Source organism: Eleutherodactylus coqui, chromosome 5 (genome assembly GCF_035609145.1).
Source record: "Eleutherodactylus coqui strain aEleCoq1 chromosome 5, aEleCoq1.hap1, whole genome shotgun sequence".
Taxonomy (NCBI): Eukaryota; Metazoa; Chordata; class Amphibia; order Anura; family Eleutherodactylidae; genus Eleutherodactylus; species Eleutherodactylus coqui.
Genome location: NC_089841.1, coordinates 180645544 through 180660497, shown reverse-complemented (window position 1 = coordinate 180660497; position 14954 = coordinate 180645544). Strand labels below are relative to the sequence as shown.

At 44.9% G+C, this 14954-nt stretch overlaps 1 protein-coding gene across 1 annotated transcript in view; it reads left to right on the top strand.

The window, feature by feature from the left end:
• TRPV4 (transient receptor potential cation channel subfamily V member 4) overlaps positions 1-14954 on the top strand; it is a 91416-nt gene that overhangs the window by 56143 nt on the left and 20319 nt on the right. Inside the window, exons 6-10 of the mRNA XM_066603872.1 lie at positions 8188-8486; positions 10310-10489; positions 11845-12003; positions 14188-14280; positions 14759-14832. Of these exons, the coding sequence (XP_066459969.1) occupies positions 8188-8486; positions 10310-10489; positions 11845-12003; positions 14188-14280; positions 14759-14832 (805 nt within the window). The remainder of the gene's footprint in view (positions 1-8187; positions 8487-10309; positions 10490-11844; positions 12004-14187; positions 14281-14758; positions 14833-14954) is intronic.

Below are 14954 nucleotides of genomic sequence, written 5' to 3'. Positions count from 1 at the left end.
GGGAGGAGAGCGAAAGACAGATTTAAAGATGCAGCTGGAGAGGAAGGGGGGTATTGTAGGAGAAAAAGGGAGGGTAGTGGAGGTGGGAAGGGTGGGCCAACCCGCTAGTTGCTTAGGCATCGATCAATTGTCTCAGCAACTTAATCATAGTAAGGTGGTTTGGAATTGTTGTGGGGGGGTGATGCCGCTTATGACCCATGTTGACACCTCTGATGATTTCCGATGTATGACCCAGGCGGACCAGGTTGCCAGATAGCCACTATGCCTCATCTCGTCTCTAGCACATAGTTCTTCCAGGTATTGTATATTGTCTAGTGCTTCGATCCACATTAGTCTTGTGGGTGGTGATGTGGATTTCCATTTTCTGGGAATTATTTGGCGTGCAGCCAATATGAAAAACCTCAATAGTGATTTCTTGGCCTGTGCTACAGAGCCTGGGAGCATTGATAACAACGCTATTTCCGGGGTCAGTTTCAGATTCTGTCTGCTCACCCAGGAATAGAGCGCACCAACCTCTTGCCAGAGGGGGCAGATCATCGAGCACGACCACCATATGTGGATAAAGGTGCCTTTTTCTCTTAGGCATCTCCAACATACGTCCGGATATTGTGGGAAGACTCTAGCAAGCCCTGCCGGTGTTCTATACCATCTTGTCAAAATCTTGTAATTTAATTCTTGTAACTTGCTAGAGGTGATGGTTTTATGTGTTAGAATATATGATCTCCTCCATGACTCCTCGGGGGGGGGAACCGCCCAGCTCCCTTTCCCATTCCCTTTCCAGCACTACACCACTTCTTTGGCTATTCTCCGCTATCATAAAGTGATATAACTCAGATATTTTACCTCTTGCTAGCTTATTGAGAATAAATTGATTTTCAAAGGGTGTCGTGGAGGCTTCTAAGGATTGTGGGCCCCCCAAAGACCTAATATAGTGGCATAATTGGTGGTATTGGAACCATGCTCCAGCTGGTGCGTCCCTGCCCTCTAAGATCTCTCCTAGTGGTTTTATACCAGTTCCTCCTAGCATGTCTTTTATTCTGGGGATGTCCTCTGTCTGATCATTCACCAGTAGATTTACAATAGAGGAGCCGTTATAAAATGTTGGGATATCCCGATTTCCTACTAGTGGGGTCAGGGGTCCTGGTCTCTTTATCAGGCCTGCCTTAGTTGCGGGGCCTACCCAAGCTGTCAGTACCCCTTCAATAAATGGAGAGAGTCCCAGGTTTTTGAATTTTCCATTGCCCGGGATCCAGACCAGGCCCCTTCCCCTGTAAGGAGCTGAGTCTTGCTCCGCGGCCGCCCAGCGTTTCCGGGATCTGTTCCGTATGAGTTCCAGAACTCTTCTCGTTAGTGAGGCTTTATAATAAAGTGAAATGTTGGGTATCCCCATTCCCCCGTTCTCTTTGGGGCCAGTTAATGTCTTCCAATTGCGTCTCGGCCTTTTGTCTCCCCAGATAAACCTCATCATGACTTTCCTGATCCTATTTAGATAAGCTCCTGGAAGTCTGATGGGTATGGTTTGAAGGATATACAATAGTCTGGGTAGGACGTTCATTTTTATAGAACTGATTCTACCGAACCAGGAGAGGGATACTGCCCGCCAGCCATCCAGATCCTTTTCGAGCTTCGCTAAGAGTGGTTTATAGTTTAATTGGAAGAGATCTTTTATGTCGGGTGTGATTGTTATCCCTAGGTATTTGATCCCTTTTTTTTCCCATCTGAATGGGAATGCGTTCTCTATGTCTCTTTCCTCATTGTCGGGTATGTTTATGTTCAGGATTTCAGATTTATTTAAGTTAACCTTAAAATTGGAGAAGCGGCCGAATCTCTTGAACTCTTCCAGGATACTGGGAAGAGCTATCCTTGGGTTTGATATGTAGATTAAAAGATCGTCGGCATAGAGGGCGACTTTCTGTTCATCATTGGCCACCTGTAGCCCCCTGATGTCTGTATTAGCTCTGAGGGCATTGGCCAGGGTCTCCATCACTATGATGTACAAAAAGGGAGACAGGGGACAGCCCTGCCTTGTTCCGTTCCTGATCTGGATCTGCCTGGACAGGTTCCCATTTACTCGTATTTTTGCAGAGGGGTTGGTGTAGAGTGCCATAACCCACTCCAAAAATCTTGTGCCCAGCCCAATTTGTTTTAGCGTCGTTTCCAGGAATCCCCAATCCACTCTATCAAAAGCCTTTTCGGCATCAACCGATAGCAGGCAGAGGGGTGTACCTGACTCAACGGCCCTCGATATGAGTGCTAGAGTGCGGACTGTGCTGTCCCCTGCCTCCCTCCCAGGGACGAAGCCCACCTGGTCCCCGTGTATCAGGGTCGGTATGTGGGGCTGCAGGCGGCTCGCCAGCATCTTAGCAAATAATTTGGTATCGATGTTTAGAAGTGATATTGGCCTATAGCTTCCACAGTTGGTCGGGTCCTTTCCAGGTTTTGGGAGGACTGTTATGACCGCCTGCAGTGCTTGTGCCGGGAAGGGGGATGTTCTAGATACTGTATTGAATGCTTCCAGCATCAAAGGGGCCAGGCGTTCCCAACATTTCTTATAAAAGCGGGGTGTGAACCCGTCCGGGCCCGGGCTTTTGCCAATTTTCAGGGATCTGACCGCCTCTCCCAAGTCCTGTAGTGTGAAGTCAGTCTCCATTGCCATCATGTCCTCGTGGGATATGCTTTTAGAGGCATGGGCTGTTATGTATGTATCTCTTTCTGTGCTGTGTTCCCCTTTCGTGGTGTTTTGTTCCTTTTTCAAGTTATATAATTTTTGATAATATGTGTGAAAGCTATCGAGGATTCTGGTGTTGTCGTGGACTAACCCCTCCCCTGATTTGTCTATGGCGAATACGTAAGTCTGGGGTGGCCTGGGGTTTAATGCTCTCGCTAATCCCTTGCCACACTTGTCCCCGCACTCGTAGAACTTTCCTCTGGCTCTGTCGCGTTGACATAGAGAGGTCTGGTCTAGTATGCTGAGAATGCTAGTTCGGGTCGCTGAGATCTCCGCTGCGGTGTCCGCAGCAGGGAACGTTTTATTTGTCGTCTCTAGTTTGTTTAGGTGGGTTAATAGTGTCTCTAGTTTAGCAGACCTCAGTTTTTTAATTCTAGACCCATGCGATATAAAGATTCCACGTAGTACACACTTAAGAGCTTCCCATTTCAGGGGAGCTGCAGTGGTATCTGAGGCGTGGTTGGTTATGAAGGTGCCTATTGACTGCTGTATTTCCTGTAGGCATACCGCATCGTCTAGGAGATTGTCATTTAGACGCCAGTCAAAGCTCGTTTTGTTCCCCTGTCCTATTACTAGTGATCCCCAGACTGGAGCATGGTCCGACCACACAAAGGAGCCAATTGATGATGAGGGCCTCCTATCCAACAGTCCATGTGATACATATAAGTAATCCAGTCTATGATAGCTGTTGTGAGCTAGTGAATGGAAGCTAAAATCTCGTTCTCTGGGATGAAGTGTCCTCCACATGTCTATCAGTCTAAGACTGGCTAGTTCTGTTCTGAGTGTATGTGTTGCTGAGGGGGAAGCCCCCGACTTACCCCCCGAGGAGTCACGGACCGGATCCATGCTGAGGTTGAAGTCTCCTCCCAGGATGATATTGGACCCACCCGCGAAGGCCGCCAGAGCCCCCAGTAACCGGATTCCGAAGCTCTGCTGACCTTGATTTGGGAAGTAAGCATTAGCCAGTGTTATTATTTCATCGTTTACTTGAATTTTTAGGAATAGGTATCTCCCATTTTTATCTGATTCGGAGGCCAAGAGCTTGTGTGGTAATCGTTTGTGTATTGTTATAGAAGTGCCTCCTGCTTTTTTCGTCGGATGTGGGCTATGATACCAGGAGGTATAGTGGCGATATCTGCATTTGGGCACCTTGGACTCCTGGAAGTGTGTTTCTTGTAAGAAGACTATCATTGTCCTCTTGCGGTGGAAGTGGTCCATGATCTGCCCCCTCTTGGCCGGCTTGTTTAACCCCCTTGCGTTAAAGGTGCTGAAGGTGAGATCAGCCATCTGTTCGAATTATGAGTTGTCTCAGCTGAGGTCGGCGGTGGTTAGGTGAGTGGTGTTTGGGTGGGGGAGGGGGGAGGGGTATGCAGGTAAGAGCTGTCATAGTGAGAGTAGGTAGGAGTAGAGAGAGCAAAGAAAAAAGGTAGAGAAAGAAAGGCTTTACCGTTGAAGCCTTGTGCAGCGCAGGGTAGTTGCGCATGCTTTCTGGGCGAGCTACTGGCTTGGGTTTTGCCAGTGGTCGCAAAAATGCGATTGGTCGCCCTGTGTGGGGAGCAAGGAGGTGCCGGAAGGGAATGCGCCGGACCCCCGCATCCCCCACCAACGAGGCCAGTGTGTGGTTATTGCTACCGGCCCCTTTTTTGGGGGGCCTTAGAGGATGACCCTTGAGGCACCAGGGGATGTATAGTTATGTTTTACATTAAGAGTGTAGAGTGGGGGAAGAGGTTGATAAAGCATGAAATATAGACGTTGAGCAGGAAAGTAGGTAGAGGTCCTTCAATAACTAAAGTTTTCAACTATTAACTCTGAAAAACGACTCGTCTCAGTCTCTTAGCGGTGAGTCAGTCCCGTGGCCCAGAGTCCTCTCTGCCTCAGTAGGTGGTCTCATTTGGCACTTCTCCCATCCTAGGATTTGGAAACTTATGGGAGATATGGTCTATTTGTCTCGACATCTTCTCGTGGGATGGCCGAGGCAGGGGCGGTGGAGTCAAAGTCAATTTGATGTTCTGGGCCGCCGTTAAGAGAGTTCAGGTCAAAGGTGATCCTTTTAAATATATCCTCACGGGTTCATGTGTTTCTGTCTGGGCGGGCTCGTCTGTCTCGTTGGGCCTTGGGTTGTGTGTTCTGCCATTGTTCTTGTGTTGTGGGGGCCAGGGCTGTTGGGACCATGGGCCAGTCCGGCAGGGCTATCATTGGTAGTTGTAGCGTTCCTAAGAAGTTGGGGAGATCACCTAAGTTGCGGAAGACAGCTGTTTTCCCGTCTTTTGTGGCAGACAGTGAGAAGGGGAACCCCCATCTGTATGGTGTCCCCTGAGTTTTCAGTGCTGTCAGGAGAGGTTTGAGCGCTCCTCTCATACGTAGAGTGTGTCGCGCTAGGTCTTGAAGAAGTATAACGGGTTTGCCATTATGGTGTAAGTCTCCTCTCTCTCTGGCCTTTCGAAGGATCGCATCTTTGTCCTTATAAAAATGAACTCTGCAAATTATATCTCTGGGCCTGTTGGGATCTGTGGCCCTAGGTCCCAGGGCTCTATGGATCCGGTCTATCTCTATCGGACTCTCCGCTGGCCGTTTTAGTAGTTGTTGGAAGAAAGTCTGTGCCCATTCTTCTAAGTGTTGTCCCTCAACCTCCTCTGGCAGGCCTCGTATTCGGATGTTGTTTCGACGGTTCCGGTTTTCCAGATCGTCAATATGCATAATAAGGCCTGTGATCTGATCTGCCTGTGCTTGTATTGCCTGTCTGTGGTTTTCTAATATGGCCGCCGTGCCCTCCTGGGTGTCTTCTATTTGCACTATTCTGTGGCCTAGATGCTGTATGTCTGAGCGTATACTGTCTATAGCTTGCTTGTTGGATGCTTCAAATTTATGGAACAGGTCGGTTAGCTCGCTCTTTGTGGGTATCGTCATAATGTGGCGTTTCCAGGCATCATCGCCTGGTTCGTGTGAGGGACCCCTGGTGTCCTTGGGGGGTGAGCTATTTGTGGTGTTGGGCATAGGAGACAGTGTCCATGATGGGCTATTGCCCCTATCAGACATGCGGGTCTGTGCTGTGGGGGAGGGTGAGCTGTGTTGTGTGCAGGGGCTGTTGCCCGGTGTACTCACTGCACCCACGCTCATGGTGTCTCTTCTCTGCTCCGGCTGTTCTGCCAGGGGAAGGTCTGTGCAGCTTTCCTCTCTTCCTGGTCTGCCTTCTACTATCGCTGTCTGCGGGGCTTCAGCTCTGGGGCGCTGGGCTGCAGGTGTTTGTGTGGACTGCTGCGGTTCCCGCGATTCTGCTGGTGCCGGCGCCATCTTGCTTCCCGCGGCTGTCTCTCCCGCTCCGCCGAAATACCGCTCCATAGCGCCGCCTCCGCTGACCGGAGTACAGGGTTGTGACCGGAGGGGTCTTCTCTTCCCCATGGATTACTCGGAGTTCCTTTTCTGCCGCTCGCCGGTGCCTCAGGGCTGCAGGGAAGGTAGGAGACGCGGGAGCCCGTCTAAAGTGCGGCTTACTCCGCCATCCGCTTGGCCACGCCCCTCAGACATTTTTTTGACCGGGTGTACATGGGAATGTTAAAAAAACTGTGAATCATGCCCAGAGTATCAAATTTCAGGCCTCACTATCGTAGTCTCCGGATACTCATACCTATTATTGAGATTCGTTTTGAGTGCATTGGGCAGATTTAGCCAGCACGTTGGTTACATCCGCTTGTAGGCACCAACATATTTTGGCGATAGTAGATTACGCTACCCTGAGGATATTCCTTTGCGTAATACATCCTCCAAAGGAATTAGTCCAGGTATTTATCTCCAAAGAGATCCTTACTGACCAGGGGACCCCATTCATGTCTAGGTGATGAAGGAAATCTGCCGTTTATTAAAAGTAAAGGGACCAATAGAGGTCTCCTGCCTAAGCACGAAGCTTTCTAGAAACACCTGTGCGCCTTCAGGTGTTAATCTCGGAAGTGATCTTCAGTTGTGTGTTTTATAGTAACTTTGTATCATGGGTCACATATAAGCATATACATTTTTTCCACAGTCCTTTATTGTTTTTAGTAGATCATTGTCCTTTTGGTTTCGTCCTTAGTCAAACCTTTTAGGCCACAATGTGTCAAGCATGAATTTTTTTGTTACATTTGGTTTATTGTCATCCTTTCTGTGCAAAGCTAAATTGCTATATTGGGAAGTTCCATTGTTTTATATATCATTGTTTTTGATGGACAGTCATGTGCTCTGCATTTTTTGAGTTTGAACTCTGGATTTGGCACTGTATATCTCAAGGAGCATGGGGCCTTTCGTGGATTGTGTGAAATCATGCCCAGCATGCCTATTATACCACACTGAGCATGCTCTGCACATGTGTGGGGATGCTTGATTGTTGTTAATGGTATGGTGATTACCAAGCAGTACAACAACGCCCAGCATGCTGATAAAATCATAATGAGTATGTGCTGAGATCCTGATAGCAGTCATTGATTTAGCAGAGCTTGGTTTTGGATCATTATTAAGATAGAAGAACTCCTTTTCTGGTCTGGAGTGGTGAAGGTGACTAGGTCTGTCCGGCAGGTATGACCTCTGCCAGGTTGGGGCCTCGCCTAACTGCAGGGGAGGCCTTGGGGTTCACGGGTCTTTCCACCTGTTAGGGACTGGTCACAAGAAAGTGGCGTGCAAAGTCCCGGTCACAGGATTTGCTGGGAATCGGATGGTGCAGCGGCACTTCCCAGCGTACGGAACACATCTCTAGGCTTTTTTTTTTTTTTTTTGCGTCAACTGGAACAGGCTCTCTGGAAGTACTTTCCATATTTCTCTGGCACTCAGGGTGGTGATCAGGGAAGGCAACTCCCTTTCTTGTAAAAGTCATCTTTCGACCCTAAGACACCTTTCAGTGTGGTAGGCTGCAGTTTGCAACTGATTCAGACAGCAGAAACAATACTTGGTGACTTGTTGCAGGGAGAACCTGCACATTCCTGCAGCACTTGTCTCCCCTCTACTGCGTCACACACTGCGACTCTGTGAACTACCTGCTCAACAACTGAGAACTTCACCACACTGCCTTTTCGTGCCACTGCATTCTGCACCAGCAGATCAAACATACATTAACTTCATAACTTAATAAATATTATATTACCAACAGTGTTTTACCAAGTTTTCTCATACATAGTATAAAGTATGCAATGATACAAAACCAGTACAGCATTACCCTTCTACAAAGGTAATAATGGTCACATTACTGATAGTCTATGTGCTTTCACCAATTTCTAGCAGCTGATTTCCATATGGACCCGGGAATTCATTAAAAAAACTGAGTCAGGCTCTTGTGGATTCCAACTAATTGCATGAGTGAGTCGAAAATGAAGAATTTCAAACCCCTACTACTACTACTGCAGATGCTGCTTCTGATTTTTGATGGATTGTAAATATACTCTTATCTTGGTTCCATTGACAGTATAATATTGACACTTTTTCTGTTTCTATCTTAGGTGAACTCCCTCTGTCTCTGGCAGCTTGCACCAACCAGCCTGACATTGTGCACTATCTGACAGAGAATGCTCACAAGAAAGCAGATATACGTCGACAAGACTCAAGGGGCAATACTGTCCTGCATGCTTTGGTTGCGATCGCCGACAATACAAGGGAGAATACCAAATTTGTTACAAAAATGTACGATCTCCTGGTCATAAAGTGTGCCAAGCTTCATCCTGACTGCAGCCTGGAAGCTATATTAAATAATGATGGCATGTCTCCACTTATGATGGCAGCAAAATTGGGTAAAATCGGGGTGAGTGTTTCACCTACATTTTGTGTGTGTGGTTTTTTTTTTTTTTCCCCATGGGTCTCCTAAAATCTCTCTCTAATCATTGTGCAATATTACATCTACATAACTGCGTATTGCTCTGTAGTTACCACTATACATATGTGGGACAACGGAATTATCATAAAGAGGGATCTTTATGTAATGCTTAAATATTTTTTTTTTCCATGAACCATTGTTCAAAAGTCAGTACTAACCCAGAAATGTGTTAGTACAGTATGCCCCCTACAAGCTCAAGATCATTTATTTTTCCTAACTGATCAAATATTCTTTTTGAAACAATGTTCATACTTAAAACTTTTTCGTCTTTACATGAAACTAAGATTTATCTTCATGGATATTCATTCGGAATTAGATGGTCCTAATACAAATCTGGTCTAATTTCTTGGGATTACAGTAAATGCCGTGTCTAGTTTTTAGTTTGGTGTTATGCTGCTCTCTAGTGTTGATAATGATAAATACACCACTTTCTGTTTTTTTTTTCTTTTTTCACATTTTTTAGTGTATGTTACTTTAAGGATCATCAACCTGATGCTTAAAGGGGTTGTCCCGCGCCGAAACGGGTTTTTTTTTTTTTTTTTCAATAGGCCCCCCGTTCGGCGCGAGACAAACCCGATGCAGGGGTAAAAAAACAAAACCGGATAGTACTTACCCGAATCCCCGCGCTGCGGCGACTTCTTACCTTGCTAAGATGGCCGCCGGGATCTTCACCCACGGTGGACCGCAGGTCTTCTCCCATGGTGCACCGTGGGCTCTGTGCGTTCCATTGCCGATTCCAGCCTCCTGATTGGCTGGAATCGGCACACGTGACGGGGCGGAGCTACGAGGAGCAGCTCTCCGGCATGAGCGGCCCCATTCAGAAGGGAGAAGACCGGACTGCGCAAGCGCGTCTAATCGGGAGATTAGACGCTGAAATTAGACGGCACCATGGAGACGAGGATGCTAGCAACGGAGCAGGTAAGTGAATAACTTCTGTATGGCTCATAATTAATGCACAATGTACATTACAAAGTGCATTAAAGGGGTTGTCCCGCGCCGAAACGGTTTTTTTTTTTTTTCGGCGCGAGACAACCCCGATGCAGGGGTTAAAAAAGAACACCGCACAGCGCTTACCTGAATCCCCGTGCTCCGGTGACTTCTTACTTACCTGCTGAAGATGGCCGCCGGGATCTTCTCCCTCGGTGGACCGCAGGGCTTCTGTGCGGTCCATTGCCGATTCCAGCCTCCTGATTGGCTGGAATCGGCACGTGACGGGGCGGAGCTACATGGAGCTACACGGAGCCCCATTGAGAAAAGGAGAAGACCCGGACTGCGCAAGCACGTCTAATTTGGCCATTAGACGCTGAAAATTAGACGGGCACCATGGAGACGAGGACGCCAGCAACGGAACAGGTAAGTGAATAACTTTTGATAACTTCTGTATGGCTCATAATTAATGCACAATGTACATTACAAAGTGCATTAATATGGCCATACAGAAGTGTATACCCCCACTTGCTTTCGCGGGACAACCCCTTTAATATGGCCATACAGAAGTGTATACCCCAACTTTGTTTCGCGGGACAACCCCTTTAAGTCCAAGGTTCACAATGTGTGTTTTTTTTTTTTTTTTTCAAACCAAAGCAGTCTTGTGTCTAGTTGATGTTTTGTAATCATGCTCCAGGTGATCATGCATGTAATAGATGATGAATATGTATCTTTCGCATTTGTATCCTTGCAACAATGTTGCTTATAATATCCTATTAAAATAGTGATCATGTTAACAATTTTTTTAAACTGTTCTGTTTCAGATATTTCAGCATATTATCCGGCTAGAGATAAAAGAGGAAGAGGCCAGACACTTGTCTCGTAAATTTCGGGATTGGGCCTATGGCCCGGTTTACTCCTCCCTGTATGACTTATCTTCCTTAGATACATGTGGCGAAGAAGTCTCTGTACTTGAAATCCTAGTTTATAATAGCAAAGTTGAGGTAAGAGCAGAGGAACCCAAATGCAATGTACTATTTAACTTAAATTGTGTATTGTTTTCTGTAAACTAGTATCTCCGTGCAAACAGTAGGCCTAAAGGCATAGACCAGCTCAGTTACAATGAGGCTTTCCTGTAGTCTCTGTCTACAACCACAGATAACGCTGGCTGATAGCAGACTACATGGAAAGGTGAGCCTTTTGATCTGTTTGCCTGATTGTGGTATTGTGGCTGTAGGGGTGTAACCTGGGGCCATTGAAGCTCAGCTTTGCAAACATTTGTTAACCCTTCAGGTGTTTTGTTGCAATAGTTTTGGTTGCCACATGATCCTCTGCCTAATAATAGTATGGACCAGTTTACATGAGTCTGCTATGATGTAGCAAGGAACGTAGTACAAATACTGTGTTACTCAAACGGCATAACATCCTCATTAATTTGTAACAGGAATAGATTACTGTCAAAATCAGATGCAGACATTTGCTTTTTTTTGCTTTGAAATATCAAAATTAGTTTTGCAAATGACAAACTCTGCTTTGATGCATGGTCAAGTCCTAAAGTACAAACTTGGGGCTTATTCAGACGACCTTATATCGGCCAGGTATTCACGCCCGGCCAATATACGGTGTCCCTCTCTGCAGGTGGAGGAGGCTGGAAGAGCCGGGAGCAGTGCACTGAGCTCCCGCCCCCTCTCCACCCCTCGGCACTATTTACAATGGGAGGGGGCGGGACGGGGCAGAGCTAAGTATCGAGACTTAGCTCTGCCCCGTCCTGCCCCTCTCATTGCAAATAGTGCCGAGGGACGGAGAGGGGGCGGGAGCTCAGCGCACTGCACCCGGCTCTTCCCGCCTCCTCCTCCTGCAGAGAGGGACACCGTATATTAGCCGGGCGTGAATACCTGGCCGATATACGGTCGTCTGAATAGGTCTTTATAGGGGTAAATCGGGGTAGCTCAATATTGGAAATATTAATATTAATATTGTATAGTAAAGTAAGTAGAGAATCTGCTGACCCAGGAAATTGCTTGCATGATGGATCTCTGGGCCCACATATCTTTGCTTAACGTGTAATTGTGCTTTCCAAAAATGTTTCACACGGCACAGGGACACGTCAAAAGTTTTGATCGCTGTCACTAGCTGAATAGTGAAAATCTATGGGCCCGTCTTCTTTCCTGCAATCTGTTGGGATCTCCGCACCTGGATCTCCAGTGATCAAAACTTTTGACATGTCTCTGTCATATTGGATTTTTTTTATTCTGCTGCCACCTCTCCCCAGAATCTGTTACTGCTAATGATTGATCCACTTTAGGAATGTACTTTTTTAAAATATTTTAACTATAAAGATACATTGTTTTTAATGCAGAATCGCCATGAAATGCTGGCAGTAGAACCCATCAATGAACTGTTGAGGGACAAATGGCGGAAATTTGGAGCAGTCTCCTTTTACATCAGTGTTATCTCCTACCTCATTGCCATGATCATATTTACGTTAATTGCATATTACAGACCCATGGAAGGCAAAGTAAGTGTAAAATACTAAAAACCAATAATTAAGTAAAAAAAAAAACCTACTTTATTTGTATAGTCATAAATATGAATTAGGGCTCATTCACACTGCTGTTAGCTCCAGTTAATCAGTGCCATTTCTCTGTTCTTTTTGTGGAGTTGAGAAATGGGGACAAAAATAGAATAAAATTTTTCCTTTTTTTTCCCCCACTAATTTCAATGGGTTTTCATAAAAAAGAAAATATTTTCCTTTGGTTCAATTCTGCATCATTTCCGTTTTTCTAATGGAACAAATAGCACAACACTCTCCCTATCCTTCTCACAGCAGCTCACAGTAAAAGTGTCCCCACAAAGTGACATAGCTGGCTTTGTGCCTCCACAAGGTGAAAGTGACCTGACAGACCCCCACAGTACATACAGGGCTGCAGTATTCTAGGCCCCTGAGACTCCTTACAGCGATGTTGAACTTCCTTACTTTAACCGTAGAGCAAACAATGAAAATGTTTTAGGCACCCTGACAGTGGCACCACTTTCAATTGTATCCATGCCCATTCTTTAAAGAGGGCACTATTCTCTGCTGTGGGCACACAGGTGCAATATTTTTCTGCTGTGGGCACAGATGGGGCTCTATTACATAATGGGGGCATAGTGGGCACACAGAGGGAGCTCTATTACCTAGCAAGGGCACTATTACTTTAGTGACACAGAAGGGGTATTATTACTTTTCTTGGGCATACAGTGGGCATTATTATTTTGACGGGGTGGCACAAAAGGGGAATTTTTACTTAGGGTAGCACAAAGGAGGGCATTATTTCTTATAGTGAGCATTATTAGGAAATGATTACTGTGTGTCTTCTCTATTACTTTATGGAGCACAAACTGGTCACTAGTACTTCATGGGACAAACGATCATTTAGAGGAATGTCCATGCCCAGTAATTGGGTTAAAGGACCGCAAAGCGGATCTCCTGACTTGCCTGTAAAATAAACCTATTTCATGATAAGATAACAATTCTCGAGCATCTTTCCTTAGAATTCCTTGTTGTGCCATCCCTCTGTTAATCGTTGTGTCTAAATGGACTATTCCTCCTCCTAGAAACTTATGAATAAACTGACAGCTGGCTGTTGGGGTGTGTCCTTACACCGTCTGTCATTGTCCAATCACTGCTCACAGTGTAGAAATGCAGCCTTCCTACAAAGGGAATGTTAACGACCAGTTGTCAATTTATTCATACATTTCCAGGAGGAAAAGAAGCTCCAGAATTATTGTTTATTGGGAAATCTAAATCTACCAAAATTGACAGGTCAGAAGAGCTGACAGTCCTTTTTATGGTTAAAGCAACACTGACACTTAGCGTTCATACCATTGTCAAATTTAATTTTAGATAATGGACGTATTTAGACCTAATGATGATCACTCAAAACTCGCTCACATGTCACTTTGTGTGGCAGTTTTGAGCAATCATTCTGCATAAACTCTTAAGTAGATACTCAGCTATTAGCGCGCAAATGAAGCCTTTCGCTGAATGCAGATAACAGCTGGAGGTCTGTTGTCTGCATTCAGTTCCATTGTTCTCGAGCAGGATAGCAATGTGACTTTATTTGTATTAGAAATAGGGCTTTCTTAGATACATGGGATAGCTCTGGACAATAAAACTTTGAGTACTGAATGATTATTATTCCATGAACATCCAAATATTCTGGTGACTTTCTAAAATGCCTGAAGTCAGTCAGGGGTCAGAAACGCTATCTTTTCTCCTTAGGGAGAGCATCTAGACGGTGAGTGAGGAAACTCAAATGGCCATGCACGCTCCTCTGGGTAAAATGCAAATAAGAGAGATGGAATAAAACCTCTACAGTGCCACCTATTGGAAGGTTTTATTCCATCTCCCTTATTTGAAGTCGGTCATACACAGACTAATGCTCTCTGCTAATCTAATATGTGTAAATTGGCCATTTTCTGCCACTTTAGGAAACAAAGATCAGGCATGTTGGATTTCATTATGCCTGATCCTTTGTTCTACAATGATCGGTGCCAGAAGTGAACAAAAATATGCTTACTAAAGTTTACCAAATGTGTATCTTTAAGTTACCAAATACATTGATGGCCTTGCATGTACCAACATAATTGTCGCTACTGGTATGAAATCTTTACTTCTTTGTAAAATAAAACCACAGGCTAAAATATTTCTTATTGGCAGCCGCCGTACCCATATAAGACAACAGTGGACTACTTGCGACTGGGTGGAGAGATCATAACTTTGGTAACTGGGATATTCTTCTTCCTTTCCAATGTAAGTAATGGTAATTCAATGAAACTTCTCTGCCAACATCAATAACATCTAAACCATGTTTTTACTTCCCTGCCATGATCACTTCTCACTGTTTGTACACATCATTATGTGTTTTAACTATAGTTTGTCTTAAATCACAAGCCTATATATACACAGTAATCATATTTGAACATATCATTCTTGATAAAAGAGGAGGCATTCAATAGGATATTTTTATATAATTTTATCTATCTCATATCTATCTCTCTTTCTCTTTCTCTTATCTTGTGCTATGTTAAATATGACATCTGCATAATTCAAAAGTTCAACATGTCTGCCAAAATGTGTATTAGACAAATTCACTCTAATCCTTGGAAATCAAAAGGGAGGCAGCTTAATCTTGTCTCAATGAAGCTTTCTTTATTTTCTATTTGTGAATATAGTTGGGTTTTCTACTATTTGTTCATATATATATTTTTTTATTATGTTGTTTTTGAAGATTAAAGACCTGTTTATGAAGAAGTGTCCGGGGGTCAATTCCTTGTTTATAGATGGATCATTCCAGTTGTTATAGTAAGTTTTCTTATTCTGAATGAAAACAAAACAAAGATCTGGTACCGTGTTAGCCAGTAGAGCAAAATGTGATTGTTCCCAGCAAGAGAAACGACGTAATCTTGTAGATATGATACCTTTTA